The 17,605-nt window shown below is 43.8% G+C and overlaps 2 protein-coding genes across 3 annotated transcripts; one reads left to right on the top strand and one right to left on the bottom strand.

The window, feature by feature from the left end:
• Nucleotides 1-177: 177 nt before the first annotated feature.
• On the bottom strand, nt 178-10,001 carry lgals2b (lectin, galactoside-binding, soluble, 2b). The gene is made up of 4 exons (XM_076082930.1): nt 9,986-10,001; nt 2,067-2,136; nt 1,767-1,938; nt 178-549 (listed from the first exon to the last, which is right to left on the bottom strand). The coding sequence occupies exons 1-4, from the start codon at nt 9,999-10,001 to the stop codon at nt 403-405; spliced, it is 405 nt and encodes a 134-aa protein (XP_075939045.1). The 3' UTR covers nt 178-402.
• On the top strand, nt 5,274-16,444 carry gtpbp1l (GTP binding protein 1, like). Of its 2 annotated transcripts, XM_076082927.1 has the most exons (15): nt 5,274-5,360; nt 5,644-5,837; nt 6,593-6,704; nt 7,911-8,091; nt 8,700-8,883; nt 9,362-9,526; nt 10,051-10,174; nt 11,092-11,206; nt 11,441-11,585; nt 11,789-11,971; nt 12,212-12,347; nt 12,470-12,648; nt 12,738-12,884; nt 13,461-13,511; nt 14,080-16,444. In XM_076082927.1, the coding sequence occupies exons 2-15, from the start codon at nt 5,646-5,648 to the stop codon at nt 14,191-14,193; spliced, it is 2,028 nt and encodes a 675-aa protein (XP_075939042.1). In that variant the 5' UTR covers nt 5,274-5,360; nt 5,644-5,645; the 3' UTR covers nt 14,194-16,444. The 2 variants fall into 2 exon arrangements, with proteins under 2 accessions (XP_075939042.1, XP_075939043.1); XM_076082928.1 differs by lacking the exon at nt 13,461-13,511.
• The last annotated feature ends 1,161 nt before the right edge of the window (nt 16,445-17,605 follow it).

Raw genomic sequence — 17,605 nt, 5'->3', positions numbered from 1 at the left:
AGTACTTTTTTATTGTTGATTTTTTAATATAATGTCTGTTTCATGAATGTTGCATGTAGAGTTAAGAGAATTAAGACTCATTATTGGAGGTTATTAGTGTGTGTTGGAGAGTGAGAGAAATAGACAGACACACTTCTTTTCGTCTCAGTATTTATTAACAAACCCAGTGACGGATGAGACGTGGAGCAGACACAGTGAGGTAAGATGTGCTGTGGCTCCCTCTTTAGGTCATTTCATCTCATTACAGCATCAGCACTCCTTGACGGTACAAATCTCGAGTGTTATTCTTACCACACGCCTCAGCTGGAGAGAGGATGAATTACAAGGCCTGGGTTCAGTAATGTACAACAGACTATTGAAGCAACACACACACACGGTGGACAGGTCAAGAGTCAAGAACTTCTACTTGATCTTGATGCCGATGATCCTCGCGTCGCCGCTGACATCAAAGTACTTGTACTTGACGTCTCCCAGTCGGTTGGGGAAGTTCAGCATGGAGCCATCAGGAAGCTTGATGTAAAACTGCTCGTTGTTGAAGTTGATGTAAAACTGTCGAGGACAAAGAGAGACCGTGTCACGTTCAGTTGATTTCAGACATTGAAAGAGATAAGAGGATGTAAAAAGAATGACTGAGATAGATGATCTCTCTTTCTCTTCATGAGCCCATAAAGCCCCACATGATTGGACAGCTCAGCGTCTGTTGACTTAACAGTGTTGCAGCACAGACACCGAGTCCAGAATTAATAACCTCTTTATGGCCAAAGACATGGTGGAGTTTGAGCTTGAGCCAAATGACTACAATAAATACAGCAACGGTAATCTAATGGTCTTCAAAAGAGTAAGCTTTAAAATACAGCGGGTCTGTGTGTGAACTTCAATCACCCCCCAAAAGCGGCTTTGAGCCTTTGTTGTCTCAACAATGATAAAACCAGAAGAATGCCACGTAATTCTATGCCTGACTTTGTATTTGTAATTAGATATTTGTCATTTTAGTTTGTGCAGAATTCGATGTAAAAAGATTGGAGCACAATTTAAAGGCAGCACCACATCTGTCTACCTTTTCTTTGGAGATATGATTGCGTGAACTTTCTTTTACTCTTGAATTAAACAGAAGTGCCTTAAAGTACGACTGACGAACCTCTGAAAGCAGAAATAACTTCTTCTTCCTCTCACAAACGAAACGGTGAAACATGAAGCAATAAAACGCACCCGGCCTCAATCGAAACATACGAGGTTTTGCTGATACGACCTTTCTTGGTCGTAGTATGAGTAGGTTTTATATTGAAAAACTTTCCCTGGGGGGAGACAAGCGGTTAAAAAATGTGTGGCGTCATCAAAATGTAAAGTCTATGAGCCGAGCGGGAACTCGCGGGCGGGAGAAACACAGTTGCTCATAGTCAGCGAGCCACACACCCCGAAAGTAAACCCGGAAGTTAGAAAACTTATTGGAAGTATGCGCCAAGCGAGCAATTCTCATTGGACTGAATAGACATCTTGGGGTCCGGTGTCTAGTTCTTACTATACTTCCATGGCCTGAACCAACGTTATCTACGTGTCATTGTGCGTTTCTGCGAGCGTGATACAAGGCTGATATGAAAGCTATCTATAAGGTATGAGGTTCAGAAACATTCAACGTATCTGTGGTCTGCAGAAACCTTCAATGGCAGCACTTTTTTTCTGCCGGCTGAGTCGTTGGTATCGGGCTTAACTGAATCATTTGAGATTGCAGACTATATTATTGACTCCCTCACACTCTCCCAACACACCTTGCATTCCTCCCCACACACGAAGGGGAAGTTTCCCTCGCGTTGCTCGTCGCCCCAGCTTCCCCCGGACAAGGAGTTGAAGACGATGACGTTGGTGTCACCGCTGCTGTCGAAGCGGGGGTTGAAGTGCAGCGCGATGTTGTCAGAGTCGTGGCCGATGTTGATGGAAAAGCTGCAAAGTGAGGCAGGAACACAGAGGTCAAAAGGGTGCAATGAAAAAGTGAAGAAGTGGGTGAAACATTAAACTTCCTCTTGATTAAACGAATCATTGACTACTTGATCCCTTTAAGGGGAACTTACTGACTGCAGTCGTCCTTGGGCTTGATGCGGATCTTGAACTCTTGCCCCTCCTTGAATGTCATGTCTTTGACTTTCTGCAAAGAGAGAAGACAAAGAGGAAAATGGGAACTGGATGGATGGATGGATGGATGGATGGATGGATGGATGGATGGATGCGTCATAACTAAAATGACATTTAGAGATTTGAATTGAACTTCACGTCACACAGAATATTGATTATTGAGCAAACTTTTACATGAGAAAATGAGCCAAACTATTTGTCCTTTTCATTTTATTACAACTAAATAATTGAGATCAGACCAACAATCGGAGGAGAGCTTTTACAGGAAGTCGGGCTGAATGTGAACTATTCGCTCTGTTTCTCATGTTCATCCTTCTGCATCAAAAACTGCCCATTTTGTCAGTGAAACTAAGTTGCGCTGACATTTCAGTCAGAAGATAGCCGAGCAGAAGTATATTTAATTGTCTTTGACATATAATTTACATACTTTGGAGACAAACAGAGATGATTGTGCGGGGGAGTTGATGGAGCTCTTCTCTTAGCTGTTGATGATCAACCAGAGTGGATCAATGCCATCGGCTGTAAAAGTAGAGAAACAGGAAGGCGCCGTATTTGTTCCTCGACGTGTGGTCGTCGTATACGGACAATAAAACCATAAAAAGACGCCTGTGCATCAACCGTCTGCCACAGTAGACCTACAGACACTAGATAGATATATACATATACCACACCTCTGTAACGTGTGTGTGTGTGTGTGTGTGTGTGTGTGTGTGTGTGTGTGTGTGTGGCTTAGCAAACCTGATAAAACACCTATCTTATCTAACCCGACCATGAATGTTCTTCATAGTCAGTTCACTTGTTCATCCTAATCAATAAAGCAATACATTCCATTCACTACTGTTCCTCCTACCTATCTGCTGGGCATCACCTGATATGAGTTACACATGGACTGCAGTATCCTGACCCCAATAAACCTGCACCACACCTATAGATACCTCAGTCTATGCCACCTACAATACATTCAGTCAGGCCTCATGCCTTATCTCTGATCAATACTGGTTTATCATGGACTGCAGGCCGGATGTTGGAGAATAATTAAGTTCAGTTACGGTGTATTAATCCCTGCAGGGGTTTGAGTCACCCTGACTGTTCAGGAGCAGTGTGCAACATCCCAGACATATTATATCTTACAATACATATTCTCACAGGGATTAAAGAGGCTCAGCACTTTCTACTGTGAGGAAGCCGAGTTAACAGCTGAGCCAAGTATTTAGATTTGAAGTGAAGAAGTGTCATTTAGGATTATGGGAAGCAAAGCACTTCCTGAGCAGAGACATATGGAGATGTTAGATTAGTAGGTCAGCTTTGGTTTTGATCTACACATCTGTGACACCCTGTACACGTGAGAAATTGTCACATGTCCCTCTGAAATGAATGTTAATGATTGACCAGATAGAAAAGAATAACTAAACCTGAAAAAGTAGACGGTCACTACCAAACACTTGAGTTCAAGCTGTCAGCACTTTTACAAAATATAGTGAATAAGTGTTAACAGCTCTGCAAACCTCTTTAAAATGGACCACTTCTACCTTAAGAAAGCTAAAACGTAAGACATACAGCATCTCTTAGAAATGTAATGTAGCACATCGAACATTAACGTTACATCAAAGACTGCGGCTGTAAAAGTCGGAGACGTTTGAGGAGAAACCTTCTTGTTCTGAGCTCAGTATGAAGATATAACTGAGATAAGGAGTGACAGGATGAATGAATGCAGGTGTGTGTCCATGTGGAGAGTGAAGCACTCTCCTGTGAATGGAGCTTACCATCTTGGCTGTCTTCAGTGGGTTGTGCCTCCAATGACAAAGCTCTGCAGGCAGGTGAGTGGTTTATATAAGAGCGGTGACGCTGGGAGGAAGCAACCAACAAGGAAAGGGTTGTAAAGGGAAAAAAAAGACCAATCGCACAGGTCAATATTTGACCCTAAATGGAACCAATTATTGTTCCGCTTCATGTTACAGGATGCTGGCGGTTTTGGATCGTCACTCAAAAGAATACGTATTAAGTGGCATTGTTTACAATTACAATTAAGTCATATTTTTGTTCACGCTGTCCTCAGAATGAACCACAATCACTGGCTACTTATTGGCTCACGTTCGTCAGTCGGTTACCTGCACTGCCTGTATATGATAAAGTAGATGCCTTGACTTCTGGGGGCCCATGAGACCATTTATGATAGTGTTGCTGAGAAATATTCAATATATTTGAGACTGTTGACAGCCGACTTTTGAGAGAGAAGTGGAAGCTGTGTATTAGTTTGCATTTGGTTTGCCTCATTTTATACTGTGATATAATAACAGTTAATTTTATCCCTATTTGGAAACTGACTCAAAAGCACAATAAATATATAATACATATATAAATACAAATGCATAGACAAATTAAATTAAACAAATTATAGATACAATCTGTTTTGTTATGAAAAAATAATATCATACTACTGTGTTGATATTTAAATAGCAGATACCTAAATAGAACATCATATTTATTAACAATGTATGTATACACATTCATGTTTTGCATCTGTGTAGGCATTAAATAAAAACTTGGCTTGAATATTTGTACCGTCCAAATTGCAAAGCATGTTGATATGGAAGATGTATGTGCAATATGCATGTACATAATTATCAGCGCGCGTTTCACATTTCTCAAATATGGAAAAGATCAAGACCATCGGTGCCATTAAATATATGCAAACAAACTGGAACCGGGAAAAGGAAAGACGAAAGGGGAAAACACCCAACCAAATCTTTTTATTTTTTTGCATGGCCGACATGTATTCACAGAAGAATTCTCTTTTTCACTTGCTGTACATGTGCATTTAATGGCACTTATACAACTATTAAGGTACTATCAGCATTTCCTCTTCTGTTCAACTACAATTATTCATTTCAGTATAGGTTGACTAAAGATGATTAATCAATTAATTTATTGTTTATTTTCATTTGTGTGTCACACCTACATTTATTCAGAATAATCCTCATTTTCAAGTTAGTTAGTATGAATATGTCATGCAGAGCGCGTGTGGGTTTCAGTGTCTGAAAGTAGGTCAGGATTTCACGGAGCAACCACGCTGCCGTATGGTACACGTCATCCAGTGGGCGTTACTTTGAGTAGTGTAGCCAATCTCCTGTCTCTATTCTATGGTGGGCGTGTCGTACATTCAGTGGCCAGAAACCCGAAGCTAACCAGAATAGAAAACTAAGTTAGCTTTGTCAGCTAGTTAGCAACTTCTGGTACGTCTTCAGTTCATAACGGATTTACATATATAGTTCGTCATTCGCATGTCGAAGAGTTTGAAAACGTAGTTGACGGCTATGGCGATTAATTGTTTTTAATGTGCTCCTCATTCTAAGAGGGTTTGGTTATGTTTGGTTAGCATAAGCTAGCTAGCTAGCTGTGGTAAACAACCCTTTAACTCTATGTGTCTTTGCTAATGGCTAAAGGCTAGCTAGCGTAGCCTAACGAATGAGATACGTTTGTTTATTTCTTTTTTGTTTTGTTTTTCTCCCTCTATAGAAATGGCGTCGTTAACGGCGACAGAACTAGCGGCATCGTGCCCGAGTGCAATACCGGCGGTGGAGTCCATAGTGCCCGCTTGCATGTTTGCACCGGACCGGGGATGTGCCGACGATCCATGCGGCGCGGACGGCTCTGAAGACGGCGAGGGTGCAAACTGCGAGTCCGAGGATCATTTAGACTTAAGCAACAAGGTAGGCCTCACTGTGAATTTGTTTCTACTAAAAACAAACATATAATATTCCTCTATATAAAGAGAAATGCTGTGCGGTACTATTATAATATATACATATATTAGTATATATTTATATATTATTAATGACATAGAATTACATTTATTATATGTATATTTATATAATATTTACATATATATAATTAATAATATATTCATTTTACGACATATCTGTTGCCTGAAAAGCCACACAAAGCACAGTTTGGACTGGCTGTGCAAAAACGTCAGAAAGTAATAATAATAACTTTATTAATATAGCACCTTTAAAAACAGTTTACAAAGTGCTTTGACAGACAAAGCAGCAAAAGGCAATAATAACAATAACAGAAAGTTCAGTGAGACAGTCAATACGATACAAATAAACTAATAAATAAATAAAATTATATAAATATATAGTTAGTAAAATCAACAAATAAAAATATAACAGACGACATCACATAAAATCAACAAATAAAAATATAACAGACGGCATCACATAAACGTTTAACAGAGATTACTGAGTAAGTTGCACTACTAACGTATAACTGCGTCCAGCCGTTGGCTTTATCTACTGTATGTGCAAACTTTGCAGTCATTTGAATTTTCAAAACACAGCTCTTTCAGAGCACATGGCCTTAAAGCAAAAGCCAGCCTTTGTTTTAAGGCCATGTGCTTTACTAGTTGAAGACACCCACATGAGACTTGTCTCTGTTGTCTCTGTTGTGTCTCCCTCTTCAGCTGGTTCTAGTGAGTCCATCGGGGCAACAGTACGATTCACTACTCCGGCACCTGAGGCAGCAGATAGACGAGGGCTGTGGAGAGACCATCTACGTGGTCGGGATGGGTTCAGGTAAGAGTGACTACATGTGAGCATACACCTGGTTCCATCGAACATCACATAATTCAATCTTCGCCTTTAGTTTAGTTTATTATTTACATGAGTGTGTGTCCAATAAAACCGTTGTAAGCTAGAAAGTCTTGCTTAAAGATGAAAGACTTGCTTTAAATCTCACTTAAAGAGTAGAGATTCAGAAGGACACATTCACTGCATGCAGTTGTAGTTATTTTGTTATCCGTCGATGCAGTGAGATGGATTTGTTGTAAGTGGGTCACAGCTGAAAGCTTCCGGTGGTAGATTCAGAAGAGAAAGTGAAGTTATCTTAGAACCCGATCAGACCTGTACTGATGCTGCTGCACTGGCCTCACGCTTTCATAAACGTATACATCAGCTGTTGTTGTTGCTTCTGCCATCACAGATGATGACATTTCATGTCCAAAACAAATGTTCTAAGATGGGTAGCAGTGTTCATTTCATGAATAAGACTGGAGGGATTTGTCCGTATATTTAATAAAAAGTCACCGTGTAGCCGTGGCCTGGTGTGTCCTCGCGTCCCCGTGTGTTTGCTATTTGGTTTTCATTCTGAGCTCCTCGGCCACGAGCGCTTTTGTCGGCAACCAGAGTTATTTTTTGCCTGCTGCAGCAACGCGTGTGGCCTGTTTTGGTGGGTCGTGTGAAAGGGTGTCGGTTTCCCCCCTGTCAGCACGGGGAATGTCAGTAGTTCACTAGTTCATGTCTGTCTGGCCTACTGACCTGACTGTGGTTTCTGTTTGTTCAGCCCAATACGAGCCGTTCATGTGTCCAGTTAGTGGAATGCTGTTTACATTGAGAGAAGCAACAGTGAGCTCCTTCAACCACAGTAGCTGGTGTAACGAGTTAGGGCCCAACTTAGGTTCCTTCGCTGAGAAACACGCACGCTGTAGTGTTTTAAAAACATACACCTCCTGTGTAGTAACCGCTGACAGTCTGCTCTTCTTGGATCGAGTCGTTTTGGCAGGCGTGGTGCTCACAGAAGAAGGTTTTCTCATCTCACTCGACTCCCACAAACCACCTGTTTATTTACTCTTTCTTTGACCACCGGCCTGTCATATAGCAGGTTACAAACATTCCCTTTACATCAGCCCTGACATTGACCAGACGTATCATTCTCTCTCCTGCAGTTACTCTCTTGTCTTCCTCTTTTTGCCCTCCTCGTCCATCCTTCTCCTCTCTGTTTAGACGGGGGCGACTACGGTCTGGATGAGAAGGACATGGAGGCGTCGGTGGCCACAGTGCGCTCGCTGTGTGAACAGATTGAGGCCGACCTGATCTTCCTGAGAGAGAGGATGGACGCTGGCGGGAGGATTCGGGACTACCTCATCCGCCGGCGTGTGGGCGAGGAGGATTTCCTGGAAGTCAGGTAACATTCAGAGGAAAAGTCTTATTTTAGTTTATAATTAGTACCTCAACCGTCGTCTCAGTGCGCTGTGTGGGCTTGTTGTTTATTTTGATAGTTATTCTCCTGTGTTTATGCTGAGGATGCATGTTCATTTACACATGAACAGGAACAGAGAGACAGACAATCAACAAGCTAGTGTGTAGCATTTCAAGGGCTCTTTTAGCAGAAGTGTAATATAGTATTCATAACTATGTTGTTATTAGTGTATAAATCACCTGAAACTAAGACTCATTGTGCTTTATTTAACTTTGAATGAGCCCTTTTATATCTACATAGGGAGCAGGTTCTCTTCACGGAGTCCGACATGTCGCACTGTCGTATTTCTACGGTAGCCCAGAGCGGACAAACCAAAGACTGCATCTAGAGAGAGACTTTCCCGTTCTTGCTTTACTCGAAGGCCGCCGTAGTTCTCCGACACACCTGAGAATGAGGAGTGGATCCTTTTAAAGCCTTTACAGGCAGAGAGAGAGAGGATGTGTACCGGCTTCCCGTCACTGCGCTGATATAACAACTTGTATTCTGTGACCTGCAGCCCTCACTCTTCACCTTCTCCTCCCTGTTGTCTCCAGGGTGGCGGTGGTAGGGAACGTGGACGCGGGGAAGAGCACGCTGCTGGGGGTTTTGACCCACGGTGAGCTGGACAATGGCAGAGGCTTTGCTCGCCAGAAGCTCTTTAGACACAAACATGAAATGGAGAGTGGCAGGACCAGCAGTGTGGGCAATGATATCCTGGGTTTTGACCAGGAGGGACAGGTGAGCTTCTGCCAACGCTCAGGACTTACAGCATGAGCCACGGCAAGTGCTAAATGAAGACAGTGACAGCTCCTCTCCTACCATACATCAAAAACATACTAAATATCTAGCTTTGTTGGTTCCTCAGTGTTGTAGAGATGTGACACCAACGGTGCATCATTAGACTGTACTCTTGTTTTTGTTGCATGAGACCAGAACATAGATGTAGGTGTTGCATCTCACATTGTACAATATGCAAATGTTTATGGTGTTGGAGGGAAAAGAGGGACTTTAACGCTGACAATCGAGGTTCACGGCTAAACTGACTTAATGTTATATTTATTCAACATCAGCAGCAGAAACTGAGCTTTCCATTCAGATTAATGTGGAGAAATTACAGAAATATATATATATATATATATATATATATATATACTCTGAACTGTTTTATTACACTCTTGTGTAAATCGTGTGCTGTTGTCTGCGTCGTCTCCTTCAGGTGGTGAACAAGCCGGACAGCCACGGCGGCGGCCTCGACTGGACCAAAATCTGTGAGAAGTCCTCAAAGGTCATCACCTTCATCGACCTGGCCGGCCACGAGAAGTACCTCAAGACCACCGTGTTCGGCATGACGGGACACCTGCCGGACTTCTGCATGCTCATGGTGAGAGAGGAGAGCGGGTCGGGGGAAGTGTCCTGTTGTTTCATCGTTTGTTCATTTTCTATTCCTGTCCTCTGCAAACCTAAAGCTTCGTTCATACACAGCGCGAGCCTCCGCAGACGGAGAGCGAGCTTACCTTTATACAAACTGTAAAGAAACAAGTCAAGTATTAAATGTATTGTAAAGAAACAAAGGTTTAATATATCCTGTAAACTGTTTGATTTGGCTGCAAAATATTAACTCACATGTAGATTTTTAACACTTCCTGTTTCTAAAGCATCTAAAAACAAATTGGCCTTCTCTGTACATCACTGTTTTTATCAGTGAACTATGACTGACAGTCACGTGATCGTGCACCTCGCGCCAAGTTACAAATATTCAGAGGTGCACGACCAAACACTGCGACCACTTGCGGAGCTTTCTCGCCGGCCGTGATTACGTCATTTTCTGGCGTGTTCATACTCACTACGGCGATCATTAAAGACAACCCCGCTCTGTGTCCCTGCTCCTCCTCTCTCCCGTCTCAGGTTGGCAGTAACGCCGGCATCGTCGGCATGACCAAAGAGCACCTGGGTCTGGCTCTGGCCCTGAATGTGCCCGTGTTTGTAGTGGTCACTAAGATAGACATGTGTCCGGCCAACATCCTGCAAGGTAAAGACACAGACCACTGTTCTACTCACACACCTGTTGGGGTTAGAACCCAGAAAGAAGCCGTGTGTCTTTCAGGGTGCATTGTGTAACGCTTGGCCACCTGCTCAAAGATTAGAGGTTCAGCGTATCTCTACTACTGGGTCCATGCAAGAATACGCCAACGTCAACCAAACAGCTGAATCGTTCTAATCCTCACGCGTGGAGTCGTCCTACTTCATGTTCCAGCTTCTTTAGCTCAGTTAAAGCAAAGCCATAGCAGCAAGAAAACATCAAAGATATATATTGATGCCATTTGGAATGTTTTCAGTACAGTTGGTGTTGTTATTAGTTCCACTTTTTCCGTTTTGGGGCATTTTTCACTGCAATATAAACGTCCTGGATTCTACAGTGACTCACGATCGTCTCTCGAGGTACAATGTTGTAGACTGAAACTCTGGCCAGACCTTTTATATGTATATATATATATATATATATATATATATAAATATACACACAATGCACCTTAATAACCAGCACCACATCTCTGCTCAGCCTCTGACAGAGTAAGATAAGTAACCACACAGTAAGAGGTCCGGTATTAGTGAGAATAGTGTCTTGCATGGTAAATGAAGTATAATGTTTATTCCCAACAGCAGTAATTACGTCAGTACTACAACTTATCTGTTACATACTTAGCATTCTTTTGTTTAAAACTGTGCAGACACCAGTTCCTTCTACACAACGGGAAGTATTCTTCTTAAAATATGATGAAATATTTAGTTAGTGCTTCTATCTCTCATGGAGGCCAAACCCTTTCTCCATCTCTTTGTGAAGCATTTCACCGTTTTATATTATTATTATTATTTTGTCGTGTCAGCCGTTTATTTTTGTTTTCGAGGACAACTCGTGTGATGAATGTTTTGTGGATTTGTCTGCAGAGACGCTAAAACTGTTGCAGAGGTTATTAAAGTCACCGGGCTGCAGGAAAATCCCCGTGCTGGTCCAGAACACAGACGACGTCATCGTCACAGCCTCCAACTTCAGCTCTGAGAGGTGAGAAGAAGAAGAAGAAGAAGAAGAAAGATCCAAAGATGGAGAGAAATGAACATCAGGCTGACGTTTAAACGTCCCTGATGCTAGCGGCGCTTAAACAACACTTGGGCTTCAGTTCCGAGCTGTAGTTTCTGTTTTGTTGCCGTGCGTTCGTCTCGTAGTTACTTTTCTCTTCTCCTCCTCCGACTCCCTCCTCCCTCCCTCCCTCCCTCCTCCCTCCCTCCCTCCCGGCAGGATGTGTCCAATTTTTCAAATCTCAAATGTGACGGGGGAGAACATGGAACTGCTGAAGATGTTCCTCAACCTCCTCTCCTCCAGGACCAACTTCAACAACGATGAGCCGGCCGAGTTCCAGATAGACGACACATACTCGGTGCCGGTACGAAGTAGAGACACTCTACAGATGCTTTTTCTCTCTCCTGGCCTCGCCGGTGAGAGGCTGCTGAGTCGCTGGTAGAATTCAGTACTCTGGTCCTTTCCGGAGTTTGGCTTAATCTCAAATGGGTTTGAAACGTTTAACACGTACCGATGCTGACGGAGAGTCTCTATAGAAGTGTGTGATTGGTGGTTCTCTCTCTACAGGGGGTGGGTACAGTAGTTTCAGGGACTACGTTACGCGGAATGATACGACTGAACGACACGCTGCTCTTGGGCCCGGACCCGCTGGGCACCTTCATCCCCATCGCAGTCAAATCCATCCACCGCAAGAGGATGCCCGTCAAAGAGGTCCGCGGGGGACAGACGGCGTCCTTCGCCCTCAAAAAGGTTTGCTGGGAATCATTTGGCTGAAGAACGTCTGTCAGAGAACATTTGAATGCTTTTTTTAGACCACCGGGCACACGGTTAAGTTGTGTTCTGAAGCTTTTTGGTGTGATGTGCATATGAATTAGTTTCCTAGCTTCGAATGTATGCAGATCCCAACGAGTGTCTCTTAGTTCTGGATTTTGGTTCCATCACTTCCCCGAGCTCCATTGTTCTCTTCACCGGCTCCTCTCTGTGTCTCAGATCAAACGTTCGTCCATAAGGAAAGGCATGGTGATGGTTTCCCCAAAGCTGATGCCACAGGCCACCTGGGAGTTTGAGGCTGAGATTCTGGTGCTCCACCACCCCACCACGATATCCCCAAGATACCAGGCCATGGGTGAGTGTTCACTCTCTGATATGCACCACTTTACGTAGCTGCTATGTGTCTCTGGCTCACCCTGAACCATTGCTCTCTCTCTCTCTCTCTCTCTCTCTCTCTCTCTCTCTCCGTCACACCAGTCCACTGTGGCAGCATCAGGCAGACGGCCACCATCCTGACCATGAACAAAGACTGCCTGCGGACGGGGGACAAGGCGGCGGTCCACTTCCGCTTCATCAAGACCCCCGAGTACCTGCACTGTGACCACAAGCTGGTGTTCAGGGAAGGACGCACCAAAGCTGTGGGCACCATCACCAAGGTACCGGAGCTCTTCAGAACTCGCTGTATTTCAGCGTCGATGTGACGAAGAGAAAACACGCTCGATTAATCCGCGCTTGTGATTTTCAGCTTCTCCAAGCGGTGAACACCCAGGCAGCTAAGGCCCAGCAGGCCAAGCTGCTGGCCAGTAAGAAGACCTTCAAAGAGGGCACAGCAGCCAATGAGGAGGCCGGATCGACGGCGCGGCCGCCGAGTCCCAACACAGCACAGCTACCAGTGAGTACCTGCATGGTGTGTAGTGCGTTAAAGGTACGTGATGACAGAACTGAGTACATAATGCAGGACACTTCCCTTTGATTCAGGGTTAGGGTTCCTGTCTTAAGGGCGCTGTTCTTTATTTAACTTATCGTATTTAAAAACATCTTAACAATAAAGCAGACTCTTTTGTAACTCCGCTCCACTTTGGATCATTTTCTGCAACAAACTGAACTCTGTTTGAATGTTAAGTCATTTAAAATGCTGCTCGCTTCCTTTTCTTCCTGCTTCTGAGTCTTTAAATGTTTAAATGTTCATTTCTCCTCCACTGTCCCGTCTCTTACTGGTCCTGATCCGTCTGTTCACCCCCCCACCCCCCACCCCCATCAGATCCTGCTCTCATCTCCCCTTCACAGTTGAAACAGTACACACACACCCCCCCCCCCCCCCCCCACCGCGTCACTCTTCTTCATCCCCCCCCCCTCTCTTTTCTGCTGTGTGTGTTTGACTTTAACGCTTCTCTTCTACCGTGTCTCCTGCTCTTCCCTCTCTCCCTCTCTTCCCTCTCTTCCCCCTCTCCCTGCCTCGCTGCGTCAGACAGTGGCAGAGGAGGCGGCTCTGTGTAAAGACGGCAACAAAGAGAACAAGGTAAAGGTTCTTGCACGGTCGTGACGGCTCCTTATCTTCAGAGCTCTTCCCTTCTGACGTTCTGAGAGGACGGGAACGTCTCCGTCAAAATACTGACATCAAAACAGTATTTTGATGTGAGGTTGTTTTTGTAACTCATTTATAAATCCCGTTTTTCCTTCCCGATACCGTTAACGTTAACATGAACTGAGTGTCGACTGGATACCAGTGTGTTAAAAACAACCGGTCATAATCCTCTAATGTCTCTTTATGTTGCTGTGAAAAAAATCTCAATTTATTTTAAGTTTCTCGACCAAAACAACATTTAAACAGATGATCAGACGTCATGTTCTTGTAGATATCTGATCCAGTGTTTAAGGCCTTTCTGACACGCATGCTTCACAAAGTATTACTTTTTAAAAGGTTGTGATCTAACTTACCTTTTATTCCTTCCCCAGAGGAATAGAATGTCTTTACCTTCTTAACCTTCTAAGTTCAGACGAGTGAGACGTTCTGCCGCCGTCTTCAGCTTCTCCCCTGACGTCATGTGACGGCCGGCTCACTCTGTTGTTCCCGTCTTGTGTTGCAGCTCAAGTCGGGAGGCGGAGGACGCCGGCGAGGCGGTCAGCGGCATCGAGGGAAAGGTCTGAACGCGGCGACGATCTCCACAGCGGTGCCTGCAGGAGCAGCAGGGACCGCCTGAACACATCATCTCTGTTAGGAGGGGGGGCTGCACGGCCCTCTAGTGGCTGTGTGCAAAGACTGACTGCCCAAGTTTCTTTAATATGAAACCATAATTCAACTATTTGCTTCCAGAAAGTGATCGATTTTCCACATTTAGTTCATTTAAATCTTTATTTGTGTCGGGTATATTTGAGTTTTTTTGCAGTTCTGAAATGAGTAGACTACCTTAGACAACCGTTTTCTATTAGAATACAAACTTCTTTTATAGCATTAAGCCGCCCCCCCCCTGGCCAGTGGAGGCATCAGTCACTTTCCCTGCCTGAACTTTGGACATAATATAATGTTTTGTTGTTGTTGCTGCTCGTTCTCTTTTCCTCATTCTTCACCTCCACCTGACTTTCATCAGTGCATCCTCTTCAGACGGCGTTCTAGAGTTTTGCGTACTGCCACGCCGGCCACATGAAGAAGTTCTGTTCGGTAGAAAAGCTCCTCGTCATTGAGACGATAGAGTCCATTCATGGAATTGACGGTAATAATCAGGAGTATTCATGTCCATGATGTGAAGCGAAACATTTAATGAATCGTGTTTGTTCGATGCTCGTTCGTAGCTCTGAAGCCGGGTTACTCTACCGTTCTGTAGGGCGGCAGCTAAAATCATCGTCTGGAGATGTGCTTTCCCGGTGTTCTTAAAACATCTCGTCGTGGATAAAGAGCAAAACGCTCTCTTATCCATTTGATCTCACATGGCCTACGTTCAGTTCTTCCATGTTCATGCAGCTAAGAGAGAAGCCCAACATGCCCACGCTTTCTTTATCCCAAAGTGATTTCATGTGTCGAAGTGGCTTCATCATGTGTAAAGATGGCACAGTCGCCTACTTAGTCTGACCACTAAAAATCCACAAGCCAACAATCTCGTGCACAAATGCATCCAGCCGGTGGTGTTGCACACCTTAAATGTCAGAAAGCCAAGTGAGAACATATTTAATTCATAATAAAATGATGCAGATGTGACTCGAGTGCACATTATCTCTTCCTGCTCGATATAAATCAAAATGTGGCTGCAAACCAGATATTTCAAAGCTTCAAGGGGCAAAACTAAACGTGTGTCAGACACAGGAAGTGAATGTTTTTCATGTGACCCGAGATAAAAATCTCTTATATAAACTATATCAATAATTTACAGTTTCAACTCCAGTAGTCCATCGGCCAGATAAACCGTTTGACAGAAACGGTGTGATGTTTTTGTTGAGGGTATAAGAAGAAAAAGAAGCGGCGCAGAACACTCTCATTCAAATCAACAGCAGGATGGTCAGAGCGGCGGCCATTTTTATGTGTTCCGTTGCCACTGTGATCGTTGTAGCGGGCTAACTTTTACATAAACTAAACTGTCTTAAGGAATGTCGCGAACTTACAGTGGAGTAACGTTACGAAGCGTAGAGAATAAACGAGTGACAACTTTGTACGGCTCACTTTCTGTAGCCGGTGTAGCATGAAAGTGTTGTGGAATTACCACGCTAGCTAGTGTACAGCTGGCCAGTGAGCTAGCTAGCGTACAGCTGGCCAGTGAGCTAGCTAGCGTACAGCTGGCCAGTGAGCTAGCTAGCGTGGTAATTTCGCCATGCTGTAATGCTACACTGGTCACAGAAGATGAGACCGAAAAGCAGGCTGGAGTCTTGGCGGTCCTTCTGCCTCACTTCTCGCCGCTCCAGAGGACAAGCTAACTAGCTAGCTAGCTGAACACTCGACCCCCCCGGTAGTCCATTCTGCTCCTATTCTATTTCTGTGGTCACGCAGTGTACAAGTTAACAATGCAAGTCATCTTAGATGGTCTCTACTAAGCTAACACAAACCATTGACCACATCCAGCTAAGCTAAAAGTAAATGAGTTGCCACATTTTATTGCAACGGACAACTACAACCTTTGGTTTGCGGATTCTCCTCTGGTTTTATCTAAATGTTTGAAGGTAACTGAAAAGTTTTTTGGGGATTTACAGTTTCAACTTTTCTTCTTCAAAAGCCCCAAAGTCCTCTCACACACATGCTGATTTCATGCTGGTCAGTCTGTTCTGAATTCCCCGTTTTATAAAGATCACAAACGTACTGAACTGCCACATTATTACACCTTTTCTTTTGTTGAAGAGTCATGTTTTGTTTGTAAAAATACAGCGTTGTGGAGAGGAACTAAGGATGAGAATAATATGCCATTTAAATTTAAGTGGTGCCAGTTTGTGTTGTAAATCCTTTTAAATAAAGATGTTATAGTAAAGTGACACGTGGATCATACTTTATTTTTTTTACATTTGAGACACTTAAAGATGATTTGCACATCGAGTCTACATTCTACATTAGCTTAGATGCCGTTTGACCTCCTTTATTATATTGCTGGTTGTTTACAAGACAAATATACATTTCATACCCAAAGTCCTTTACAGATTACACAGAAAATAAATGATAAAAAACAATATCAGCGAGCAAAAACTGAATAACGATGCACACCTAAATACAACAATAAAACAAGTTAAATTAAAAACAATGGGAAACGGGGAGTTCTTTAGCTTGGGTTAAGTAGTCAGCGTTATCTAAAGCGGGGCTCTTCTGGGACCAGTAATCCAGATCCGGCTGGACTGAGAGGTCCTCGAGGCTCCTGCTGGGTCAGGAGATGTGACGAGTATCTAAGACCTAAACCGTCGATTCTTTGAGAAACAACAAATTCAAACTGAATCGACATGATCGACAGGAGATGTACGGGTTCAATACTTCAGCTTTATTATTGGTGGAGTCTCTAATCACCAACAGGAAGCTGTGGAGAGAGATTTTGAATCGCTTTCACATCAACGCTCACACAAACAACAATGTCACGGCCTCGGGACTCTGGATGACGGCAGCCCACCGTCGATGCGAGGGCCTTTCAATCAAATCCCTTCAATAGTTCAGAAAGAGTCACCCTTCCCGTCATAATCGTTTTCAAACACCCTTCGGCTTTAATGTGGTTGTCTGTAACAGCTGATTGCTTCGCTAACGTTTCAATCAGAGTTTCCCTCTGTGAATCTCGGTGTTCGGCTCATATGGAAATGGAAATGTTGTGCGATGCGGAGCCCCGGGAGCAATGAGCGACGTGATGAATGCAGGTGGCACTCTTTAAACAGTTTATGAAAGTATTAAACTAAAAAAAACATGTCCCTGTGACTCTGTTCAGGGAGAAGAGAAAGCAGTGAAGGTGAATACACAGAATGGAGGTATGGGAATAAACAAACAGCACGTGGCCGTCTGATTTGATTGGCCTTACGGGCTGTCAGTGAGCGGCCTCATCGCTGAGCCAGCGGGACCGAATGGGCCGAGTGGCTGGCACAATGTGCAGAGTCATTGTTTCCTCTCAGGCGTGATATGAAGGGACTATATCACTGCTTTAGTGGAGATCCTCAAAGGGCGAA

The sequence above is a fragment of the Anarhichas minor genome, unplaced genomic scaffold (genome assembly GCF_050575085.1).
Source record: "Anarhichas minor isolate MPS153535 unplaced genomic scaffold, ASM5057508v1 ptg000114l, whole genome shotgun sequence".
NCBI lineage: Eukaryota > Metazoa > Chordata > Actinopteri > Perciformes > Anarhichadidae > Anarhichas > Anarhichas minor.
Note: the sequence above shows the minus strand (reverse complement) of the source record. Positions and strands in the feature narration are given on the sequence as shown.